At 42.4% G+C, this 27,150-nt stretch overlaps 1 protein-coding gene across 2 annotated transcripts in view; it reads right to left on the reverse strand.

Annotated features, from left to right (window-relative positions):
* MTMR7 (myotubularin related protein 7) overlaps window positions 1-27,150 on the reverse strand; it is an 85,946-nt gene that overhangs the window by 47,943 nt on the left and 10,853 nt on the right. Inside the window, exons 2-3 of one of the 2 annotated variants that reach the window (XM_010995708.3) lie at window positions 7,573-7,695; window positions 6,202-6,364 (exon numbers count right to left, since the gene is read on the reverse strand). The exons of the other annotated variant lie outside the window; for it this stretch is intronic. Coding sequence (XP_010994010.1) covers window positions 6,202-6,364; window positions 7,573-7,695 — 286 coding nt within the window. The remainder of the gene's footprint in view (window positions 1-6,201; window positions 6,365-7,572; window positions 7,696-27,150) is intronic. 2 annotated transcript variants of the gene reach the window in all.

Here is a 27,150-nt window from a genome sequence, read left to right on the forward strand (position 1 = left end):
AGCTGCATTGCTCATACAACACTGACAGGATTCACTAAGAAGTATCAGTTCATAGTACAGGGCACCCTGATGGTGAGGGACCAGTTGAAGGATGTGTGATGACAGACTTCTTTCAGTTCTGCCAGGATATCTTTGACTTTATGCATCACCTGCTACCCTTGTGAGGCCAGGCCCGGCTGCCACCCTCTACCCCCAGGAAGAGCTAGGATTTGGTGTTCTCGCCTGGCCCTGCCACGCTTAGGGAAGCAACTAGGCCAGTGCCATCCAACAGAAATATAATGTAGCCATATATGTCATTTAAAATGTCCTTGTAGTCACATTAAAATAGTAAAAAGAAACACTGTAATTCACTGTAACAATGTATTTAGTCCAATATATCCAAAAAAGTCACTTCAATCTAGGCAGAACGTGAAATATGTTAATGCTTTATGCATTTTGCTTTGTACTGTCTCTGAAATTCCATGTGTATTTCACACTGAACAGCACATCCTGGCTCAGACTAGCCACATACCAAGCCCTCGATGGCCACACGTGGCTCCTACTGGACAGTGCAAATCTAAGCACTTCTGGTGATAATAATTCCGGCTAATTCTCACTGAACTCTTGTTTCATTCCCGCTTCTGTTCTCACCAAACGTACTGACCCATCTAGCAGGCATCATGACAGGCCTCACTGCACAGATGAGAAATCTGAGGCAAAGCGGGGTTCTGGGACATTCCCAGGGTCACACAGCCAGGACACGGGGAGTCAGGTGTGACTTAGGCAGTCTGGCCAGACAGGGCACGCTCGAACCACCACTCACACTGCTCCTGCAAGGCACCCCCTCACTTGTCTCCCCAGATGGGCCGGTTTTGTTTTGTTTTTTTCTGTCCTGGTTCCATCCCCCTCATCTTCCTGTTTTTTTCTCCAATAGGATTCTTCCTCCTCAGTCTTCTTAGACCATCCCATTTATTCCTTAATCTGTTGATGGCAGTTCCATGGTCCTAAACGTGTGCATGAAAGCTCAGTAAAGCATCTCACCACAGCAAGAGGCTGCAGTGACACACAGGCAGCCTAAGGTCAAAACCCAGTTTCGAGCTTCTTTTCATTACCAGTGAAATAACTCATCTACAAAGATGGTGAGTAAGTGTCATATTTTAGGTACCATACTTTTTGCATCAGATACACACTCTCTCTCATGAAAGAGAATCAAGATGCTGGGGTGGATCAATGAGAAAAGCTACGTTCTATTTCAGTCTCTCCTGATGTCACATTTCCAAACCTGAAAATAGAGCATACCACCGATTTCAACCAAAAAGAAAACTCGCACACACAGGGACATGCACACACGCAGTGTAGACACTTTCAGTAAAAACGGTTTCTTGCCATCTTAGCCAAATGGAGCAGACGGCACATAAAACTGACATCCTGTTCTGGGAATGGCTGGCTCGACACCGACATATGTTTTCCATCTCTCAGTGCCATTTTCATGACTCAGGCTTCTGATATCATAATGTTAACCGCAAATGCGATTTGTTTAGGATGCCAGAAGAATCTCTTGAGAAAGCCTCAGCTCCCTCAGTGAAAGAAGAGGAATGTGGGGCAATGACGGAAGGTAAGTTCCCTTTGTTAGATGCCTACAAACGAGTTTAAAGGCATAAGAAGAAAATGACTCCATGACTGCAGATAGTTTTCTGTGTATCGGCTCATTCTTGTTACCCTCGGGAAGAAGTGAGGAAATGGTCCATAAATGAAAGCAAGAATAATCTGTTACCAACGTTAAGAAGATACTCTTGAATTGGGAGACACTAGAATGGGTTGCCACTGAAATGATAAAATTTTCCCTTTCAGTTATTTTTTAAGGAAAAGGGTGATCAACCATACCTTTGGCCCAATTTACATAAAATTCTACACGAGGGCAGAGAAACCCAGAGCTCAGTCTTGTTAATGTGGGTACGTCTCCTACCCAGACACCAGCCCAGGAGAAGCCCTCCGCTGAGGACAGACTCGTTCAAGAAATTTAAAAGCATCATTATCACAGATGTAAATCTTACTGAACATTTCCTATTCACATATTCTGCTCCCCTCAACTCCACCTCCGGCAAAATACACAGCAGAACGTTTAGTAATCGACAGTGGGGGGGGGGGGGAGTTAAAGCCAAGCACAACCAAAGCAGGGCTGGAATACCTCCAGTCTTTACAGCATCTGAACTGAGAGAAAACACTCATCTGCTTTGGGAAGGCCACATCCCTGCTGTTCCACCCACTCTTAAAACAGACATGCTAAGTGCTCCACCAGCTCCTCACATCACAGAGTATGAGCCATCACACCAAAATCAAATGGCCTTTCCTGCTAGTGACAGCGGGTGTCAACAGGAGGTGCCCTGAAGGCCTCGCCCCAGGGGCCTGTCACTAGGAGGGCACAGGAACTCCCCCAACAAGAAGCAAATACTCAGCACGCCTTTGGCCTGGGTGGGTGGGTGGGGGGTCAACTGAACTTGCACCTCTAATTTAAAAAAAAATGTTTTCAGAAAAGGTTACATGGAAATCATTCTCGTATTTGACTTTATGTACCTATTTAAATCATATATTGCCGAACAAGGGCAGACCTGGAGGTTTCTCTATTTGGAAAGAAAAATGACAATTTCTAAAACAGCACAATAGATTAAGAACAAGTAGCATCTTGGCCATGTTTCTAGGAAGGCCAGATCGGTGAGCGGGCAGCCCGCGCAGAGGCGCGCGCTGAGACTGACTCTGATCTCCACTGTTCACCGTGTGCGTCTTCCCACAGGGAAGCATGTGTCGCTGCAGTTGATTCGACACCTGCTGCTCTCCTCAACTCCTTCCCTCTCGGATAATCCCACTTCCTACTTCCTGGAGAGGATTTACACATTCAGGTAGAAACTGCCAACTTGGAACCACCAAGCCCACAAACGCCCTGCCGCTGCACCCAACCCCTGCTCCTTCCCTCCCACAAGAAAGGAAAGGGTGTTCACTTCACCAAATGAGAGAGCCCTTGGGTAGAACAAACCAATTAGGGAAAAGGAAAAATAACTGAGCTTGCTTCCCAGGTATTAGGTTAAAGGTTATGGAAACAGAATATTTAGGGGAAAAAAACATAGGGGAAGCCTCTCTTGGTATAGGCTAACTGGGAGAAATGAAAGGTAATTTACACTAAAATCATAAGTACTTTAAAAATCGAAAGGAGGCTTGTAATAACCAATGTAAACCCCGAATAATACAATTACATTATTGACTGTTATGCAAATTTTTTAAAAATTAAAAAAAAAACAACAAAACCTAAATGTGAAACAGCATCAGTAGCGTGTGAAGTAAGGGCAGGAAAAGTCACCAGCAGTCTTGGAAGGACACAGCCTTGTGGGGTTTTCAGAACCCAAAGTAACAAAAGTCAAATTGCTCTAAGCGCTCTAATTCATTCACGCAACTTAAAATAAATGTAGCTGGAAAACCATTTAAAGAGGGGTGAGATGACAACACAGCTATTACTGGATTTTGCATATTTAAAATAAAAATGAGACCTTTCTTGTCTATTTTCAACAAACAAGCGCTCGAATTAAACATTAGGACGGTGGAAGCTAACACTTAGTAGAAAAGCGGACCAGAGATTAGTCTCAGCAATAAAATGGAAACTTACTGCAAAAACTGCTTCAGCGGCAATGACTTAGATAAAAACTGTAAAGAGCTGAATTAAGCAAATGAGACTACAACAATCGGGAGATTTTTAAAATCATATTAAATATGCAGAAGAGTCAGGGACTAAGATGTTCTAAAAATGCTGTAATTTAGGAAAAGTGGGAAAACAAACAAAAGAGATGGTTTAAATATTAAAGGGCCCACAAACACTGCAGAGGGAAAGATAATTGATACAAAAATAAACAGCAGGAGGCAAATTAGAGGGAGGAGAAAAGAAAGAACATGGGAAAATGGAAGGCCTCTGAGAAACAGGGGTCTTCCAATCAGAAAAATGCAGAACCTTATTAAGTATATCAGATCTACGAGGTTGATTTGTTTTCCCATTTGGGCCACACCCCTCTTTTAACTTCTTTCTTTAGGAAGAATTCCAAAGCTTACTGGATTTGGCTACATTCTTTTTTGTTGGGCTCTTTTCTAGTCCATGACCAAATTCTTACCCGTCTGAATTCACGTGAAAGGCAAACCAAGAAAATCTCAACAAATTTTTTTAGTCATTTGATTTATCCTTGTCCCAGAAATTGTAATTCGGTGAAGAGAGAATCCTGAGAGCTTTGGAAATAATGCCTTCACAGGTCTTGACTTCAATGGGCTCCCAAACATTTCTTCTTTCATTTAAAAAGAAAAAAATATGTGTCCTCCAGAGGACCTTGGAGTTAGCTGTGTCCACAAGGGGAGCTGAAAATACCTGATTGGTGCTGGTGACCAACCACAATAACCACAGAGATCGATTCTGCGCTGCTCGAGTTCAGAGTCACTTCCCCACCACACACACATACACACATACACGTATTCCTCTTCTGATATATCTTAAGGGGGTTGGGGGTGAAGGACCAATCTGTAAAAGCCCCTGGGAAGGTCTGATAAGCCACCACACCCCCAGCTGAGACCCTCCCCCTAACCTGTCCCCACCTCCACCCAGATTCAAAACCCTGCTCTCAGGTCACAGGCTGCAACTGGTCCTAATTTTAGAGTTGCCTTTAACATTAAACTGTGAAGCTGCCTGGATTCTACCTCCTCTCCCCACACTTATGAAAGCACTATGCTCTATAGAATGCCAATGTTTTACAGTGCTGGTGGCTTTTTAAAAATCTTCTAAAGTAATGGCTTTAATTCAACTAATTGTTATGGTTTCGTTCTTTGGTCTCTGACTGTGGCTAATACGGAACTCCCAAAACTTCATCTTTAAGCAAAAGTGTGTATTTCTGAAAGTAGGGGAACACAGTGATTTTCCTCCCGGGCGACCCTCCAGTGTGAATCTGGGTGCTGGCTGTCATCAGGGGCCAGAGCCGGCACAGACTCTGTGACTCGCTGTTCCAGCGGCTCGGCTGTCTCCCAGGTCTCTGGGCTGTTCCTAAATCCCATTAATCCGGTCAGAGCACACTTATCACCCAGGACATCCATTAATCAGTGACACAGAAACTGCTGGCGCACAACTGCCCTCATGTTCTCCGCTGCAGGCAACCCAACGTACATCTTCCCAGAACTCCTGTTCCAATTATAGTGCGCCCTCCAAAAAGTTCAACTGCTCTTCTGGCTAACTCTGCAGTTCTTTTCAACATACTGAGATGAAACAGCCTCGAAGGGACGACTTGAAAGGGGAGCAAAGTCAAGTCAAAAGGATGGGATTCTGACAGTTCCCTGGCATCCTCTCCATCATGTAACTTTAGCTCTGAGACAGACGATCGGGTTGTAGCTTAAGAATCTGAGGACCAACCAAATGCCTCGGGGAGCTTACAAACCAACTTCTTGTCCTGAATCAAAAAGCATTCCATAAAGAAAGTATATGCACAGGTCCTGCTTCCCATGTCAATGACTTCTGGGTAAACACCAGCAAGGATGTTACTGTTATATAACCAATCTCTGCTGTGCACTCCCCTAACACTTAAATGTATATTTCTTTTAAGCAAAAGAACGTCACAATTCACACAAGACACACAGACAAGAAACACATGTGTCAAATTCCTTAGATTTACAGCATAGTGAGCTACAAACTTCTTAGATTTACAGCCTAATAAGCTATAAATCTGAAGACCCTAAGATGACAGATGTAACAAGAGGAGAACTGATAACATGTATTTTTCAAATCAGCCGAACATCCTTCCCACAACACTTAAGGAGGTTTTGTTTAGGAGAATCCAGGCATACAAACCGCCAATACTCACGGACACTAACAAAGGTCTAGTTATACCAACCTTGGGAAATACATATTACTATAAAAAGCAACAGAAACCAAATTTAAAAGCCCCCAAATGGGGGAAACTGCACCAGCCCTGTTTGGTATCGATGTTTTCCATACAAAACAATCTGGAGATTTTTGTCTTAGGCCTCAATCAAGGTGGCTGGATTACCACAGTATGAGTAGGGCATACTTTTAAGATGATTTCACCCTGAAAGTGTAACTCCCTCCCAGATAAGGGGAATCCTATGAACCCTGAAAGAAGCTCATAGCCCCAGCCGTATTTCCCCTGAGAGTGGGCCCCTGTGGAAGGTCGCGCCGCCCTGCCCTACCTGGCCTTGCTAGGCGGACGAGGGAGAGGTAGACGTCGTGGCAGTCCCTTTCCTGGGGGATGATGAGTTGCAAGAGCTGAAAGTTCTTGCAGCGGATAAGCAGAGGGCACCCAGTAGCGGTTGTAGCCTGTTTCTCGATGGTGGAAATCTGACTGTGAAGAATCTACAACCGAAAGTTAACGTGGATAAGCCCAAGCACAAATAGCAGATAAACACGACAAAAAGTAACACAGGTCTCTGAGCCACACACAGACAAGAAACACGCCCTGACCTTCAGCTGGCTTGCACTCGGGTGACAGGAAATGAGATGTCTGGGGAAAGAACCAACTGTCTGAATTCATCATTTTCTTTTTCAATACCTGGCTTTCTGATATCCAAGCTAATTATACGAAGCAAACTGTTCAGCATGTAATTCTGCACAGATCCAGGTAAGGGAACGTTTGGGGAGTCAAATGCTGACATGCTCTGGAGAGCTAAAATTAAATAAGGTCATGAGAAGTTTGTAAAATAAACCCTGCAATCAACAAAAGCTAGAGACGGCTCCGCTGGGAAGTGCCACCATGCTCCTTAATTCCACATGGAATGCTCAAGTTCAATAGCAACTTGAGATTTTTGTTTTCTGAGCCCTTGGTGGTCAGGCAGGCTGCAGAAGGGATTTATTTTAAAGGCAATCATGCTCAAGGGCTCTGGCATTTCTGAGGGTCTCTGCTCAGCCCTCAGTGGCAGCACGTCGCTCTTTAAATTCCTCTCCACTAAGCAGTTCCTGCCACCTTCTGCTGAAACCCTAATGTCCACAAGGTAGAAAAGAGGCAGACTCAGGGGTTTGGGTACTGGCCGTGAGGTCCTGGCTGGGTGGCTGTATTAAATGAGAGCCGTTGAATGGTCTCACTGCGATGGAGCAGAAATACCTGGAGATGAGCCTCTTCCCTAGGTTTTTGTTTCCTTTTTCCTTTTTTAAATTATGAGAAAACTGCAGATAACATAATGAAATGACTAAATGGCCTGCCTGCCAAGCTCCTACAAACAAAGTGGATTGCAAATAGGGCGCTATGTAGACGCCGTGCCTGGTACATTCACATCATCGAATCCGTACTTGACAGCCAGGACAGGAAGCCCTCGTATCTCTGGCTATTTCTATGTCTATCTTTACAATGTTCAGATAATTAGTGCTTAAAATGAGTAAACAGATCAAGTGGATGTGACTCTGTACAGAAAAAGGCAAGGCTCACATTCCAAAAAAAGAGTCCTCTGAACACCCACACACCAAAATCCCACCCTCCTCACCCTGCAGACAAACAAAAGAACAGAGAGTCAGAACTTGTTACTTCAAACAATGGAAAACACATAAAGCCAAAAATAAGGAATGCATACCCAGGTTTCTTTTCTTGTGTCAGGTGCATTTTCCACAAATATGACATGGGTAGCCGTCAGATACAAAGTACCGAGGGCTGCTTTTTTAGAAGAGATTCGATCTACCAAGCGGACATTTTCGACCTAGAGAAATCAGTTCGACAGGGTTACCATGAAGCCAAGAGCGATTCACACAAGAAAAAAACAATGAGTAGGTAATCTCGTGCTTAATCTAAAATATGATTTTGAAAATTCTCCCAGTAATAAAAAAGCAAAACTTGCCCCTTTAAGGTAATTCGATCTCAGAATGATTCTATCAAAACATACAAATTCACCAATTCCTTAAATACAATCTTAACTGTACCATAAAAGATTTATAGACCCTATTCTTTAAAAACACCCTTTCTGTGTTTTAAATAGGTCAACTTTTACCTCACTATAATTACATAATTCTAATTTAAGGCAGCAGGTATACACATGAGAGTTCTGAGTTTCCACAATAACTGTATATGAACTGCAACCTATTAAAAAGAAAATTATGTATTTTCCTATGTGTTTCTTAGTCATAGAAACGGCCCCAAAGCTGTTTGATTCCATATAAACTAGGAGAAAATGCAAATTTACATGTAGGAGTAAAAAGTATCAGAGAAATACTCTGCATGCTTACCAGGAAAACCTACCCAATTAAGATGCTAATGTTTGTAATAAAATCTTTCTAATAAATAGAACTTCCACCTCTGACCTAAAACTCAAACTGTTGGAAGAGACCTCTGGAAACAATAATTATCAAGCCTACGCCTCTGAGATGTAGAGCAATTTGGAGAATACATGCACTGGGACCTTTCCAATATGAAAAGTAAAAGAAGTGACAATTCTTGTCATATGAACAACTTGGAATTGGTGTATCAATGCTTTAATATTTCTTATATTTTATCTGCTATAATTGTTTTGTTAAAAAGATTGGCATTTTTTTAAAATAAAAGCCTATTTGTGCTACATTTGTCAGATGAAATCATCAGCTTATGATGATATCGAATAATCAGGAAGCTTTCAACATACAAATTATTTAGTATTTGAAACAAAGACACTTCTTTATACAGAAACAATTCTTTAATAAGTCTTTCATTTTTTGTGCAGTTATAGATCTGGTCAATGTTACTACTTTTTACTTAATCTCATTTTGACATTTATTTTCTTTTCAGATTATCTTATTGCTAATTTTCAAATTCTTACAATCTTTTAATTCTTGTCTGTGAGTAAATCTCTCCCCTCATCCCTTCTCGCCTAATATTGTGAATTATGTTCTTACTTTTTGTAATTTCATAGGCAAAGGTTTTTCTTCAAAGTAACAGATCCTGGATTTATCAACTTGATGTTTGTCTTTTCTAAATGTTAATTTCTGCTTGTGTTTCTTAATAAATGTTTTAACATGCTTTCTGTGGGTATGCCCTATCTATGCTTTTTGTTTCTTTGTTCATTACTAAATTCTCAGGTTGAATAGCTCATTAATTCTCATTCTTTTTGATTAATAACAAGCTTTAAGTCCAATCATTTTCCTCCAAGTAAATCTTTGGCTGCATCTTTTTTTTTCTTTCTTTCTTCTTTGGCTGCATCTTACAAGTTTTGTTTGTAGTATTATCATTCTTCTTACTTTCCTGGTGGTTTATAACTGCAGTTTTTATATCTCCTTTGACCCAAGAGTTTTTAAAGAGATTATCCTTCGATTCTCAAGTGACTGGATTATTTTATTTCAACTTTAGTCATTAAATATTCTGTTTTGAACTACAAGGTATTATGGGAGAGACTTGTGGAAGGAGAAAAGCAAGAAGATACATTATTTTTAGAACATTTCTATGGGGGAAAACGTGCCTAGACAAATTAACTGGGGTCCAGGGGTGATATACCAGGTAGCAATATCTAAAAATGGAACATAAATAATTTTCTCTGCATGTAGGACCAATGAAACAAAATCTTACTGGGTTCACTATATCGAACACAGATAATATTTCAAGGCCAAAATATTTAGTATAGATTACTCTCCCTACAGAAGTGAAGAAAGCCATACCACTTAGATTATTTTTAGAAAACCTCAGTGGAACAGAAGAAGGTTCACAGATACTGGTAGATTAGAACACTTAATGAGATTTTTCCATGTCTTTTTGTTAACTTTGGACACTGCTGCAGGAAAATTACATTTCAAGATTTGGCAATGGTTCTCACAGGTCTCACAGCTGTCCAAAGTAATTCTGAAGTAGGAGGAAATAAGAAATAAAAAACAAGGAGGGAAACACCAAGAGCATGATTTCCCAGCGATGTAATAAAAGAAGTGAGTAATAACAATTAAAGTTCTGCTGTCTGAGAAATTCTGTGAAGACAGAAAGCACTGGTCAGGGCCCACGGTACGGTTTACCCTGAGACAGCCAGAACGTTCCTGACAGTGATGCTGGAGGCAGTCAATTCTAGACAAAAGTTTGGAATGAATCTCAAGAGTTCTGGGGCCACCATGAAGACCCACTGGTTCAATAACTCTGCCTCACTGTTCGCCTAACTTAATTCCAGATCACCTACGCACACGGTGAACTCTGGTAATACCTCTTTCATTCTTGGAGACAGATGACTCTTAGGAAGCTACCAGCTTCTAAAAACAAAGTAATTGCAACTCATTTGCCTGTTCCTTTGTACACCGTGCTGAAGATATACTCGGTATCCATGCTCTGCCAACGGCAGTTCATCTCCGCAAAAGATATTACAATATGTCACTAACTCTTTGCGTACATTTTTCACATCCTGACATTCCCCAAAATGGAATGCCTCTTATGATTAATGTGGTAAGAAGCCACTGAGCCCTTTAGTTGGCAGCATTTTTTTTTTCTTTCTTTGTGATACATAAAATCTTGGAGCATCTTATAATCCCTGAGGGCTCAGATTTCCTGAAATGCAGTTAAGTGTTTAGCCACTGGCATGTAAATAATATTTGAAATCGTGGGACTGGAAGAGGTTACCTTGTAGCATGTAGGCTGAGAAGAGGAGAGATCTGAGGAAATCCCGTTTCAGGCTCTGATGGAAGAGGAGGCATGAGAAAAGCAAGCCAGGGAGGACCGGCTAGTCAGGAGGCAGATCAGGGCCAGTGCGCAGAGGGATAGGGGAGACAGCACAAGAGAGGCGGGAACAGAAAAGGCCCCCTGGACTCGGTGGCTTGGAAGACCTCAGCGGGAGTGGTCATGGGGGCGCTGGGACCGGAAGCCACTACCACAACGGCTGGAGGAGTGCACTCAGCAGAGCTGAGAGAGCAGATTGTACTCTTTGTGGAGGAGAGGGAGAAGCCAGAGGAGGTGGCCTGACCACCCAGACTCCACCCCAGAGCCAGCAAAAGACCAAACATGCCAAGAGCTTTCCAGAAGCAGCTGGGACATCGAGACAAAGCAGCCTATTCACATGGCCAGTGAAGGGGCATCTCATGCTGTGACGCACACAGGAAATGAAAGGGCTCCCATCAGGGGGCCTCCATGAGAAACATGGTTTAAAGGGTTAGAAAAAGGAGGTGAGGGTCACTGGGCAAGGATCTGTTTACCCTGCTTACACTGAAGTCTCCCCCGTCCTGTGAAGCTTTCTTCCCCAGCTTTCAAAACTGGTCTTTGTAAAAGTTATGAAACATGCACTTACGTGTGCAGTGTTTAAAGATTCAGAAATACTGAAGGAAGGAAAGAAAATCACCCCTAGTCCCAGAATCCAAACACAGGCACTGTGAACCCTTTGGTGTATTTTAGAAAATATTTATACTTCATTTTAAACATTTTCTGATTAGGTGGTGAAGTGCCAAGAGAAAGAAACCCAGGGGTGGGAGAGGAAAAAATCTAATCTCAGCCTTTTGCTTTACTGAACCTTTTCTTTTGCCCCCAGTCTTCGGGAGAGCAGGCTGTATACTGTAACACCTTGATGAGTGGGAGCGGGGCTGTGTAAGTAAGAGGCGGGTTTCCATTCAGCAGAGCTGAGTCATGGGATGGAGACGCATAAATGGATGGTGAAACAATCTGTAACCTGAACTAATTCAATGGGAGCTGAAGATCACGCAAGAGGAGACTGCGAACATTACCAAAACAATAATGATGAAAATGACAACAAATGTTTTTAGAGCACTCACTCTCTGCCATGCACTGTGCTGTTTCTCTGCACATCTGACCTCGGTTAATCCCCACAACAACCCCGTGAGCCAGGTCCTCACTAACCCCCATTTCACAGTTATGTTGAGACCCAACAGATTTCCCCAGATAAGAGCACATGGTGAGGCTCGGCCCGGATCTGAGGTCCACCCAGCTCCAAAGCCCAAGCTCGTGGGTCACCAAGGCTGTGGACTCCGGTGAATGCCTCATTCTAGTTCTGTTACTCAAAATGAATATGTTGAGGACAACCAGCTAGCAATTATTTTAAGCAAGTTTATATATGAATTAGTATTTGAAAATGAAATGTGTTAAGACAAAATTATACTGTAAAACTATATTCACAAACCATGATCAGAATACTCTTCTTTGAGATGAACCCAAAGACAGCCTGGGAATGGGACACAGGAACCCAAATGTTGGCACTAGGAGACATTCAGGATTGTCAGACCCAAAAGAAAGAACACTGAACATCCAATTCCACTCAACGAAATGCCTTTGTGTGGGACGGCGTCAGGTTCTGGGGTGAAGAATGAAAGGGTGAGTAAGATGGAATCTTTGTCCATCCTGAAGAATCTTACAGACTCAATGAAAAAGACTGTGTCCCAGTTTAACGGCCTTTTCACTCCCCTTCCTGCTCTGCTGGGGTTAGACAGAGGGAAAAAAGGTTTCTTCAGCCTTTCTAGGCCAAGGCTAAAAGGCTTCGGTGAGGACACGGGGCCGCACCACGGCACTGCCAGGCTGGAGACAGGACACCCTGGCCCCGGAACACAAGCCCGGCTGGGTCCTCCCCTCCCACTGGGAATCAGGAGGCCCCTGAAACCGCCGGAGACCAGCGTCTTTTCAACACTTCTCCATCGCACCACCACCTAATTTCAATCTTAATGGAACACAGGCCTCTCCTTTCTACTCTGCAGGTCGAATCCTGGATCAGTGAATATTTTTGGACTCTAGAATTCTCTCTACCTGGAAAAGAAAAGCTTCTCTGGAGGACAGAGTCCAAAGTGCAGGGTAGGGTTACCTTTTATCAAAAAAAAAATAAATAAATAAAATAGAAAGAAAGAAAGAAAATGAATGGCACCGGCCATGGTTTTGCTTGGGCCGAAGACCGAGTCCTCAAAACCGAATGACTTACTTAGAAGGTCACTGCCCATCATCTGGGGGAAGAGACCAGAGGTTGCTGAACAGGGAGAAATCAAAATGTCTGCAGCAGCCAAAACCGAAGACAAGTTTATGTTCTAATCTAAGAAAAGCAACTAGACAAATAGTTTGTCGTGCTAAATTTGGTATCATGACATTTTCTAACTCCAGCAACATGAAAAGTCAAGTATTTGCGAGTCAGGAGGCCTGGGCTCTGGTTCTGGTTCTGGTTGTGAAATGGAACTGCTGGGCACAGGCAGCTGAGCGGCTCTCTCTGGGCTCTGATTTCTATAAAGGACCGAAAGGTGTTTGTCCAAGGCCTCTCCACACTGTCGCGGCGGCCGCGGTATAACCCGGTGGGGGGGCTTTAGCGAGAGGCTAGGAAGCACACAGAACAGCAACCATGAAAGCGCACACAACGATGACCCAGTAGGAAATCTCAGCCACTCAGTACCACGGCTGGCCAATGAAACCCTTGTGATATCCCAAGGAAAGGACGCGCCAGGCTCGGCAACAACGGACGCCACTGCCCTCTCTGAACCGGCCCAGAGGCTGTGCTGCGACCCAGTGCCAGGGCCAAGCCTGGAGGCACGGCTGCTCCGCCACAGCTGGCTCTTCCTCGGTCTCCAGGCTCCCTCCCCAGCCGAGACTGTCCCCTCTTCCCTCCCATGGTTGGAAGAGTATGAGGCAATGCTGCTGAGAATCCGGGAGTACCTGGCAAGCTGTCCTGAGTCACTTCTACCTGTGATAACTAGGTATTATTTGGTTTTAAACCTGCATGAATGAAGCATCTCACTATACTGCTTGAAAGAAAGTATTCGGGTTGCCCTTCTTTAAGAAATGACATTAGACTACATTTTTTGCAAGAATTACCCTTCATCTTAAGGCTCGTAAAATCTTTTAGGATAAAAACATAAGGCGAAATGTAAGTTGACATCAAAATGCCAATCTGGTTTCTGAAAACACAGTATTTTGCAGTCTCTCCATCTAGTCATCCATCTATTTTTTTTGACAGTCTTTAATGGCAATACTTAAGCTACATGGCACACGGAGCAATCTGGCTTCTCACGCCCACCAGTGAATGCCCACACCACTGGGCAGGAAGTGGCTAAGGGACAAGGAGGAGCTTACAGAAACCACACTTGAGGCCATGACAATGAAAACCTAGGACAGGCAGAGCCCGTTTTTCCTAAAATGTTCTTCCGTCGTCAGCAGAACACATCATAGGGGCCACAAAGCACGGAGGCGTACCCCACGAAAAGGCGCGTCAGTAACTGCCATTTACAACGCACGGCAGCTACGACAGGTCCGTCACACGGCGCAGCCGTTAGCACTGGGGTCGGTGGGGGAGCGAGGAGGGCTCCCCCAGGCAGGAGGGCTCCACAGTCTCTCTCAGGGGGCTGTTCTGGCTTCAAGCAGTGCCCACTCCCTCGCCCAGTAACTACTGAGACTCACAGTCAGGCTAGTCTAGGACTAATTTTCCAGAAAAGCTGCTGGTAAAGAAGGAAGCACAGTTGAGGAAGATTCCTTTCAACCTCTCCCTTGAGCAGAAGGGGCAAAGGAAGGAATGGTAATAGTAACACTCGTGAGCAGCTGCGGAGTGCTGGGTGTTGTACAAAGCGTCGTCCATCCACTAGGTCTGACCCTGGCTGGGGGGCAGACACGGTTTCCCATTTAACAAGTAATGACATACAAGTGCATGCCAAGGTCCCGCAGCCAGGAAGTGGCAGCGCCAGGTTTCAGACCCCCACATCCGTTTCCCAAGAACCGTCTCATGCTTCACCCCTTCAGTCCAGGCCTAATACTGTAAATTAACGGCTCAAAAGCCCAGCCTCCATTTTCCCTAAAATTGCAACTGGAGACTTACATAGTTAACAAGTAAGAAGTATCTGGCTACAGCTAAAGCAATGGTAATTCGGTGTAGGGCATTAAGTTAAAGTGGCCACATTAACCCCCTGCCCATTCACTCCGTCTGGTCTGGAGGGAGGACCCCGGGGACTGAGGTGGCTGGAGAGCCTGGTTCCGGGTGGCCCCAGGATCAGCTGGACGGAGTCTCGCCACGTGCCCTGGCCAGCTCCACATCATAAGGTGCAGTGACCTCCTGCAGCAGCGGGAGGACCATTTCAGGAATCAAGTTGCACGTCTCCTAACCAAGCACGCATTAATTATAGAAACGCTTTATTTATGGAAAGTGTCCCTGGGTTGCTAAGTAGGGTGCTCCTGGACAATGAATGATTCCACCTACGAGTAACTGCATGTGTGAGAGAAAAAGAAAAAAGTGTCCACATCTGTAGTTACGAATAAACAGTGATTACTGACAGATCAGGAACAGCAACTTTAGAGATTTCATTCTTGCTCCCACTGAATGCTCACCTCGTGCCTGTGACTTCATTTCCCCTGTTCAAGTAGTGATCACGACAGTTTGTCGGCAAGATGGGCCACTCAATTACAGTTGCAAAATCTTTTGACAAAGAAAAAGTGAAGCAACAAAAAATTCTTCAGACCATTGAGAATTGTTATAACCTCTTAACAGTAGTGGGGAAAAAAAGCATTTGATTTTCCAATTTAAAAAGAAGTATTTTCAATACTGTATATTTGAACGTTGCTAAGAGAGTAGACACTAAAAGTTCTCATCACAGGAAAAAAAAACTGTTAACTGTGTGAGGTGATGTTAATTAATACTGTGATAATCATTTTGCAATATATACATACATCAAATCATTATGCTGCACACCTTAAATACAATTTCTATGCCAATTATCTCAATAAAACCAGAAAAATAAAATCATATAGTAAAATGTTTCATAATAAATTCATTTGTAAAAAATTTTTATCTAAAAAAATTAAAAGATGCACTTCTTTCCTAGTTGCATGAAGTTCCTTAAATACATAAAAGTGGGTAGGCATGAAGCTTCAGCAGCTTTCCAATCCAGCCATTCGGCAGGAAAATCAGAAACACCAAATTCTTCTCCCAAAAGGCATATTTAATCTGTTTAAAACTTACAAAACTAATGAAAGTCTTTTCCCAGGACCATTTTATTCAGAGGTCAGATATTGGAGAACTGAGGGAAAAGCAAAAATCACAAAGCACAATCCAAGAAAATACATGGCATGTAACCAGAAGAACACTCAGACTCTCTGCCCTTCATAAAATCCGGATCTTTGATACAACACAGAGAGAGACACTGGTGGGATACACACACTCAGACTGCATGAAAATAATCCTATTTTCAAGCTGCCTGAAAAATTAACTCTTCTAAAAATGCACCCTGCTAGGAAGCTAAATTATTTTCTAAAACACAGTCAATGCAGCCGGATATAACACAAAGCAAGGCACCTAATAAAAACCTGAGACAGCTGCCATCCAGCAGTTTAAGTCCTTTTAATTAAATTAATGTATTAATTAATGCGATTAATTTGTTGGGTATCTGTTCTGTGGCCGGGACCCAGACCAGTTATCCACAGGCTCCCAGTGATTAATACTGCCACAGACTATCTGATTGCACCTCTGTGTATCAGGACCCTTCCAGGAGCAAGAGACAGAAATCTCAACTTCACATGGCCCTTCAGTGGAAAGGGATTTCAATGAAGCATTTATCCTTGACAATCGGTGGTGGGGCTGGCTTCAGACTGGCTAGGGGTCCAAACCGCCCAGGTCCTCCCCTCACCTCTCAGCGGGGCCCCTTCTCTGCTCACGATGGTTCCAGAAACCCAGCCTCGCCAGCTGCTTGCCCCGCAGCCAAGCATTTTTACTGCATTTCACTGGGTCACACCCTTATCCTTACACCAGTCAGGGTGGCCACAGAAAGGACATGATGAGTGGCTGGACGTGAGCCACACCAAACACACACGGACTGTGGGCAGAGCAGGTGTGGGCCCTCGGAGGAGCCAGGGAGGAGGGCAGAGAGCAGCCACGGCACATGACTACCACACAGTCTGCTCCCAGGTGGTCACTCAGCAGACGTCCCAACACACAGCTCTGCCCCGTCGCTCAGAGACTCAGCGGTTCCCAGCGCTGTGGGTCAGGGCCTCCCACAGCCTGGTCCCGCCCTCCCTTTTCAGCAGGCTCCTTCCCTAATGACCCATATCGCCAATATTATATAATAATAGAGGCCACTGATTATTTTCCAAAGACACACGAGCTACCAGAATCTGTGCTTGTGAAGATAACCCTTCATTCTGTTTCTTCCTCCACCACCACCAACTGGCCCACATCTTTAACCTTACCTCCTTAAGCACCAACTTCTGGGCAGAACCAGTTTCAGCCAGGTTAACTGAAGTAGGCGATTTGGAAAGATTAAAACCCAGTTTGAAATAGACTCATAATTCAAGGAGATATTGGGTAGATATGGGTAGATACTGGTAGAAAAGTTCATTCCAGTTATCTTGATCTAATTTTCAAAAGTAAGAGGTAAAAGAATGAATGGGTTTATCCAGATTCCTCTGTTGTACTGACTGTACAAAAAGACATTTAAAATAAAGATCCTGAAACTATAGCATGTCAGGAGGATTTTTCACGTGTCAGCTTTCACAGTAAAGAATCTACGTATTTCCCCAATTTGCTGAAAAATCTAAGACCTTCCTCCACACAGGAAATACGGTACTTGATACACATATCTCTATAGATTTCTGAGCCACCTACAAATCTCCAAATAATTCCAATAAATAAGATTATATTCTGTGAAAAATATAAGGCAGGTGAAATTTGCTTTAAAAGAAGAAAAAAAGTCAATCAACTTTCCTATAGAGAATGATGTTTTTATGCAGCTCAAGTCAAGGTGAAGGAAGTATCTTTATTTCAGACAGCCTTGCACGCCTATCAGTGGGCAGGATGTTGAGTTCCACCCACCTATACAGTTGTTAAAACAGTAGATCTGACTGACATTTAACTAAATTCTAAAAATTCCCTGAGGGGGATAATAGAGCTAAAATAGTGACACAGACCCAAGCTACTTAAGAAATGGGAGCGCTCGCAATTCTTGGAAAAGGCAGAGAAAAGAAAAGGGAGCCTGTGTTTGCCCAGGGGAAACTGTGAGCGCTGTGCCAGCGGCCAAGCCCATAAATACAGAGCCAGGCACTTGCAAGTTCTACTCAGGGCCCGTATAATTTATTTTGGTAGGATGACCCTGGATGTGTAGGCTTAACAGAACATGCACAGCTGAACAAGAGGATCGTCCCAGGATTTATTTCAACACCACCTTAAAATAACCTCAACCAAAAATACCATTTTCCAACAAGTATAAATAAGAGAAAAAAGAGGAAGAAAGAAATTAAGAGCAAAATAAGTGAAGAACAGGAGCTGGGCCCATGGCGACCCAAAGAGCAAACGTACGGATACCCACTAAAGACAGCGGGCGGACAAACAACAGTCGCTTTGAAACATAAAACAGTATTAGGGGAATAAGCCCTTGCGAGGAAGCAATATAGAAAGTCAAAGGCTTATCTGATGAGGATGACGATCTTCCCCTAAAAATATTCCTAAAATTCTAAAGTGCTTCTGAAGTTGACAGTTCTGACAAAGGCGCTGCCAGCAAAGGACGGAACCGCCTACCTGTATAGCTCTTTGGGGAAACAGCTTTCCAAGGGCAGGCTGTGCCAGACGGGCCTAACTGCGGATGCAGGGAGAGGAGACGGCCAGGGCACGAGGGGTAGCCAGGTCGCGCACCCCCACACCCTACCCTTGCTGAGCATCGGCGCCTGGAGGAGGGCCCGGGCACCCAGGGCCAGGCCAGGCTCCAGCTCCCGACACATTCCCAGGCCTCGCCCCTGGGCTCTGAGCCCGGAGGACAGACTCCATAACCAGCACCACATTTTCTCCTTCCCCTCTTTCAGGACGCCCCCCGGGAGCCCACGGTCCCCACTCTGGGAGATGAGCACAGAGTAGAAGGCCGTGCAGACACAAAGACGTGGACAGCTCTCGGGGGCCCAGTAAGAAGGCGGCACAACTCCCCAGTCACAAGGAGCCTGGAGCTTCCCTGGGCAAGAGGACATCAACCCCCAGCCCGGCACATCCCCTCTACACCTGAGACCTGCCTCCTAAACTCCCGCCTTCCTCCACCCTCCCAGTCCCCAGGGACCATCCTCTCTCCTTGGAATTGCTGCGACAGCACCAGCCGTTACCATTTACTTCCCCTTTACCCCACACAGCCGCATTACACGCTCCTTTTACTGAGCCACTCTGTTTCCAAATATGTATATTCTCAAGGAAGGCACCACTGCTTTTATTTCCAACATTCCTTGCGACACCTCCAACAATGTAGACCCACAGTTGCATTTAAACTCTGGGAAGAAAGGAAAAGGAGATGCAGTCCTTGGCTTACTGGCATCCTGAAACGAGAGACCATTACAATGATTTCAGAGCAATGCAGCAGCCCTCATGGGAGGATCCTTAAGGACAGGCACTGTGTTTTCATCATCTTTGTCCCCAAATACCTAGCACATGCAGGTGCTAACATATTTGTCCAGTGACTAAAAATTAACAGCACTATGGTAAAAACAAAATATGTGAGGGCTTGTAGGTAGAATCAGGTATGATTAACCAGGAATGCTTTATTATCGAATTCGAATTTTCAGACAAGAAGGAATAGACAACGGTGGAAGATGTTTCAAATACAAGAAATAAGGAACAAAGACCAATAAACAAACAAACAAACAAACCGAACTTCACCTGTAAGTAAAAACTAAACTAAGTGCCATGGAACTAAGACTTTTTACCTTTTCCCCCATAGCTGGGACACAGTGTGCAGCTACGGATGAGTGAGCAATCTTTAAAAGCTGCTGTGAATACAAGCCAGCAAGTAAAAATGAAAGCTGCACCATTAAACTAGATTAGATTTTTTTTTTTTTAATCAACCAGTCTTCACACTGGAAAGACGTCACCCAGGTGGAACAGTTAGAGTCTGACAAGTCTTAAGAAACCTCAGGTCACTTTGCTTTAGGTCATAAGCTCCTTCATGTGATCTCGGTCTGTGAACACAGAGCTCTTCGTCACATTCTTTATTTGAAAAGTTGAGACTATTCAAGACACTTGGTACACTGCTGAGCTGAACTTGGAGTTACTGTGCAAGGTTTTTTTTTTTTTCATGCTGTCATTTGTAATGTTCTGTGAGAATCTTTGGGATTAAAGTTTTGGCCACAATGTTGCTTCACTTTTTAAAGCCTGGTTTTCCTTGCAAAACTAAAATCTGTGAACTTAGTCCAAGAATAACATCTTTACTGGAAGCAACACTTGTATTTTCTTATAAAGTACTTCTGAATTAATAAAATACTAGCATCAGTGTGTAAAAAATAAGACAGATGTTAACTGGACTTACTGTGATCCTCTTGCAGTGTAAACAAATAGCAAATCATTATGCTGTATGCCTGAAACTGATGGACCGCGATATGTCAATCATAGCTCAATAAAATTTTTTCTCAAAAAAAGAGTAAGAAGAAACAAACTGTTGAAAGGCAGTGAAGCTTGGATACAGTCACATGAAACCATTCCTTTGATTCATTCATTCTAGGCACAGCCAGCGTGTACCTTTACTCTGAGCCAGTTCTGGCTGCTGGAGATTCAGCAGTGGACAAGACAGCCAGTGCCCACAAGGGGCTTGCACTGTGTCTGGGAATGTGGGGGGAGGGGTAAGGAAACAGGCCATAACAAACAAGCAAGCAAGCAAGCAAGCAAGCAAAAGAAAAAAAAATTGCATGCGTGCACACCAGAAGCTGCTAGGAAGGAAATTCAAGCAAGATAAGCAGTTGGGTGGAGAAGGGCACCTGCATGTCCAACAAAATGACTGGATATTGCAGTAAAGACCAAAGGAAGTGAGAGAGCCAGCCACAAAGCCACGAGGAAACCTGGGAGAAGAGCATCCCAGACAAAAGGAACAGCCGCAAGGCCTTGAGCAGGGCTGAGCAAACAGATCTTCAACAAGTGGAGACATTCCAAGGTCTTGGCTTACAGTGATTTTATATATATATATATATTTTTTCAATATTGCAATATTTTTTGTTTACTTAATTCTTTCCTACAATGTTAAGTTCTATGTAACTAAGGAGCCTATCTTGTTCACCACTGGATGGATCTCCAGGGCCTATAACAGTAGCTGGCTTACAGGGAGCACTCGAGGAAGAGCTGTTGAAGGTCCAGGTGAACGAATAAATGCACGTATAGGGTCTTTGCATCGATCTGCTCAGCCCAGGAAGGCAGAATCCCTTCCATAAACCTCCACCATCGCATGGGCCGAACAGCTCGCTCCCATGTGGAGGCCAAGTGCGCCTCGAACATTCGAAATAATTTGTGCTTTGCTATATGCCCTAAGGAATGAAACTTTCCTTCAGAGGTTGGCAATAAATTCCTTTCTCCGGGAATCTGTGATAAGCTGTGTTTTAATACGTGAAAAAGAGGAGAAAAGTAAACACACAATTTTTATAAGGTTGTCATAGCCTGCCACAAAAAGTTAAGTGGGGGTTATTTTTAAACTATTTTAAATGGTTGTGGGAGGAAGGGTTGGGTTTAAGTCCTGGGAAGTACTTTAACTCCCAAAGGCTTCAGCTAGCTGTCCACCAGGGGAAAGGGCACTAGGAAAAAAAAAAAAAAAAAAAAAGCAGTTTAGACTGTTCCTGGCTTAAGAAATATGGTACAAAATGAGCTTCTTGGCCTCCCTCAGAGCGCAACAGAAGAACACAAAACTGAACCATCACACGGGAGAGAGTCCCGGAATCCTGGGTGTTTGGTCAAGAGGTTTAATTTCATGCATACTTCTCAGCTTGTCCTGTTCAGGATGGAAAAACCAGTAAAAATAAACCTTAAATAAGGATGAGAAAATATACGTACACCTGTTCTGTGAAAAGAAGCATTCCAGACACTGTTTGCCTGTGGAGATCTGACAGAAGTGATGACCAAATGAAATCAGTCAGTAATGTGAGTTCAACTGGGAAACGCTGAAATTCACTAGTAAATAATGTCCAAAGTGGCCACACATAGAGGGGTTACAGCTTCATGTCTTGATCGCTGCTCACAAGCATTCAACTATTTCAAGGTGTATAATGCCTTAATTGTACCCTTCTTGAAAGCTTTAATGGAAGCACAAATCTTACCATGTTACTTTCATCCACTAAAAAAAAAAAAAACCAACAAAACAAAGTGTGTTTCTTCATCACACATCTTCTTCAAAAGACTCTCCCTCAGGAATCCTGGGTGATGGCACTGAGACTTCTCCAGGGAACAAAGGCCACTGCGGAGGCTTCCTTTCCTAAAATCCATGTGTTTGAAGAAGTTAATGTTTTTATAAAAGAAAAATAAGCTCTCAAGTATGGGTGTGAACTAGAGCTGGGTTATAGGAAGGCACCCTTAGCGTGCCTTCAGAGGAAAAAATATTCAAACCCATTGTGTAGTAAGGAAGTGAATGAGTAAGACAAATGAAACGTTTGGAGTAAGAAAAATGTGTTTATTCTCAAATTTCATAGAAGTTCTTTCAGCATACAAACCTGTGACCACCTCCTTTTGCAAAGATCTTGATAATAAAAATAATAAAAACAGCTAAAATGTACAAAATGCCAGCATTATTAAGTGTTTTAAACGTATTCTCTCATTTAAGTCTTGAGAGACAGCCTTGAGTTACAGATAAGGAAATCAAGGCTTTGAGAAACTTCAAATGACACACTCAAGATCATATACGTTGCTACAGCAACCAAGACTGGGTGGTGTAAGTTAAGGATAGACATGGTGATCAAAGGAATAGAACTGAGAGTTCAGTGAGAAACCCAGGCATATGTGGTTTGTGCAACTAGAGTGAACTGATTTTCTACAAGGGTGCCCAGATAATTAAAGGGAATGAGAAAAGTCTTTCAATAAATGGTGCTGGGACAACTGGAATCCCACATGCAAAAGAATAAATGTAGACCACTATCTTACACCATATACAAAACTGAACCCAAAATGGATCAAAGACCTATACAGCGTAAATCTTTGTGACCTTGGATTAGGTAATGGTTTCTTAGCTATGGCACCTAAAGCACAAGCAATCAAAGAAAAAATAGGTAAATTGGACTTGGTCAAAATTAAAAATTTTAGTGCTTCTAAGGACAACAATAAGAAAGTGAAAAAAAAAACCCACAGAATAGAAGGAAATATCTGCAAGTTATATATCTGGTACAGATCTGGTATCAAGAATATTCAAAGACTTACAACCCAACAATAAAAAGACAGATGACACAACTGAAAATGAACAAAAGCCTAGAACATAATAACACAGAAGAAAATCTTGATGATTATGGGTTTGGTAATGACTTTTGAAATTCAACACCAGAGGCATCATCTACAAAAGAAAGAACTGAAAAGCTAGATTTAATTAAAATTTAAAACTTCTGCTTTGCAAAAGACCCTGTCAGGAAAAAATGAAACGACAAGCCACACTGGGAGAAAATATTTGCAAAATACATTTCTGATAAAAAAAAACAACTTGATTAAAAATGAGCCAAAGACCTTCGTAGACATATCACCAAAGACAAACAGATGGCAAAAAAGTGTACGCTCTACATCATGCATCATCAAGGAAATGCAAATTAAAACAACGAGATACACTACACACTGATGAGAATGGCCAAAATCCAAAACACTGACAACACGAAATGCTGACAAGGACGTGGAGCAACCGAAACTCCCATTCATTGCTGGCAGAAATGCAAAACGGTATAGTCACTTTGGAAGAAAGTGTAGCAGATTCTTACAAAACTAAACATACTCTTCCCATGTAATCCAGCAACCACTTTCTTTGGGATTTATTCAAAGGAGCTGAAAACTTATGTCTACACAAAAACCCATACAAACGCTTATAGCAGTTTTATTAATAATTGCTAAAACTTGGAAGCAACTAAGAAGTCCTTCAGTAAGCAAGTGAATAAATAAACTGTGATACATCCACAGAATGGCATACTATTCAGCACTAAAGAGAAATGAGCTATCAAGGCAAGAAAGGACATGGAGGAAACTTACAGGCATATCACTAAGTAAAAGAAGTCAACTTGAAAAGGTTACATACTGTATGATTCCAAATATATGACATTCTAAAACAGGTAAAACTATGGACACACAAAAGATCAGTGGGTGCCAGGGGTTGAGAAGGGAGGGATGAACAGGTGGGACACAGGAATTTTAGGGCAGTGAAGCTGCTCTGTATGACACTGTGTAATGATGGATACATGTTATAATAAATTTGTCCAAACCCAGAATGTACAACACCAAGAGTGAACCTTAATGTAAACTACAGACTTTGGGTGATAATGATATATTAATGTAGATTAACCAATTACAACAAATGTACCACTCTGGTGGGGGGAAGCTATGCATGTGTGAAGGAGGGGGAATGAGGAAAATCTCTGTACTTTCTGCTCAGTATTGCTGTGAATCTAAAACTCCACCTAAAAAAGGTCTCTTAAAAAATAAGCAACGGATTTGAATAACTATTTCCCCAAGAAAGATATGAAAATAGCTAATCAGCACATCAAAGGATGCCTAACATCATTAGCTATCAAGGAGATGCAGATCAAACCACCGTGAGATAACACTGCACACCCATCAAGATAGTTATGATAAAAAAAGACAGACAATAACAGTGCTGGTGAGGATGAGGAGAAACTGGAACCCTCATGCATTGCTCTTGAGACTATAAAACGAGGCAGCCTCTTTGGAAAACAGTTTGTTCATTTCTCAAAAGATTAAACATATAGTTACCATATAACCCAGTAATTCCAATCCTAGGTATATACCAAAGAAAACTGAAAACTTATATTCACACAAAAAAACTTATATATACGTATTCACAGCAGCAGTATTCATAACAAGCAAGAAGAGGAAACAACCCCAAAATCCATCAACTGAAGAATGAATAAACAAATGTCAGTGAATCTACACAATGGAATATTATTCAGCAATAAAAAAGAATGATGTGCTGATACAGGCTACAATATGGGTGAATCTTGAAAGCGTTATGCTCAATGAAAGAAGCCAGTTACAATAGACCACATACAATCTGATTCCATTTATATAAAATGTCCAGAACAGGCAAATCTGTGCAGGCAAAAAGTAGATTAGTGTTTTCAGGAGTGTAAGGAGAGAGAAATGAATTAATGGGTATGAAGTTGGGTATTCATAACATGTACAAAGTTTCTCTTGGGGGTGATGAAAATGTTCTGCAATTAGATGGATAGTAATGATGGTTAAACAACATTGTGACTATAACAAAAGCCACTGAAGTTGTACGCCTTAAAAGGGTAAATTTTATGTTACATGAATTATTTCTCATTTTTAAAAATTATGCCAAAATTTTTTTAAAAATCATATATCTAATAAGAATTTATATTGTGGTCACTTGACTTCAGAGCCACACTGTCCCCCAACGATAATGCTAACAGTTGGTGTACCTTTGCCAAATTGAGTATAGTTGGCATTCATTCCTTCATTCAACACATTCACTCACTCAGTATCTACTGAGCACTGGTTATGTGCCAGGCAATGTTTTTGCTTCTTTTTTTAAATTTTGGCAAAATACACATAACATAAAATTTACCATTTTAACCATTTTAAAGTGTACAATTCAGTGGCATTAAATACATTCATGGTGTTGTATAACCACCACCAATATTTCCAAACTGTTTCATCACTTGAAACAGAAACTTTACATCTGTTAAGTAATAACTTTCATTTTCCCCTGTTAACCTTTACTCTACCTCTGTCTTTAAGAAAGTTGTCCATTCTAGACATCTCATGAAAGTGGAATCATACAATAGCTGCCCTTCTGGCCTATTTCACTCAGCAAAACATTGTAGGGATTCATGTATTTTGTAGTATGAATCAGAACTCTCTTTTAATGACTACATAATATTCCGCTAAATGTATGTACCACATTTTATTTACGCATTCTGTTGTTGCTGGAAACTTAGATTGTTTCTATCTTTTGTCTATTGTGAATAATGCAGCTGTGAACATGGGCATACAAGTATCTGTTTGTGCCCCTGTGTTTAAGTCTTTTAGGCATATACCAAGGAGTGGAATTGCTGGGTAATACAGTAGTTCTGTTTAAGTTTTTGAGGGACTGCCGAACTGCTTTCCACAGCAGCTGCACCATTTACATTCCCACCAGCAATGTCCAAGAATTCCAATTTCTCTACATCCTTGCCCACACTTGTTATTTTCAGTCTGGTTTTTTGGGGGTGTTTGTTTGTTTGTTTGTTTTACAATAGCCATCCTCATGGGTATGAAGCAGTATTTCATGGTGGCTTTGATTTGCATTTCCCTAATAGCTAGTGATGTTGGACATCTTTTCATGTGTTTATTGGTCATTTGCGTATCTTCTTTGGAGAAATGTCTGTTCAAGTCCTTTGCCCAGCTTTTAATTGAGCTGCTTGTTTTTTGTTCTTATTGTTGAGTTATAAGTGTATTTGTTTGCTTTTTGAAAACAGATGCAAATACCTGAAACACAGAGAGCAGAGCAAAACAGAATCCTGCATATTACAAAGGAACCATCTAGCAGAACTTTAAATATTACACTCCTCTCATGCTGGGAAATGTGTCTGTTTACAGTGCATCTTGATAAATGATAGGCAAATTTGGTAAAGGAAAAAATTAAACTATTGGGAATAAACATTATTTATGTACAAGATACACAATTCAATATTCAATTGAAAATAATTCAACATGAATTAGCCCTTAAAAACAATGAAATCCATAGGGAACTCTGACTGAACACACAAGCACATGATTTATGAGAAAATTTCCCAGAATTTGTATTTAATGACTGAATTTGTTCACATCAGACTATTTTCAAAAGGGTTTGCAACCTTAATAAAATAATTTTAAAAAAGAAACAGCCCTATTTATAAAGTATGCCACTTTTGTACTGTCATTCTGTGGTTCCCTCAGGGGGTACACAGGTCTTACCAAGGAACTTGCCTTTGAGTCTAACAGGCATCTCAAACTCAACATGTCCAAAACTGAGCCCCGGGCTCCCTCCCACCTCATTCCCCATCCTCTCCCCCTGTAGCTTTTCCATCTCAGCAATCCACACTTCCAGAGCTGGGACAAATAACCTTGGCATTATCCTTGACCCCTCCTTTTCTCTCCTTTCACATCTGCTCCACCAGTCAATCCTCGCCACTCTACTTGTAAAATATATCCAGTTTCTTCCCATCTCCATCACTACCCCCTGGTCCCCTCTTTCCATCTGTGCCTACCCTCCCACCCCCACCCAGTTTATCTTTGCCCAACATCCTGTTAAATGTGAGTCAGAGCTTGGACCCCTTCTGTGGATCTCCTGACACC

Source organism: Camelus dromedarius, chromosome 22 (genome assembly GCF_036321535.1).
Source record: "Camelus dromedarius isolate mCamDro1 chromosome 22, mCamDro1.pat, whole genome shotgun sequence".
Taxonomy (NCBI): Eukaryota; Metazoa; Chordata; class Mammalia; order Artiodactyla; family Camelidae; genus Camelus; species Camelus dromedarius.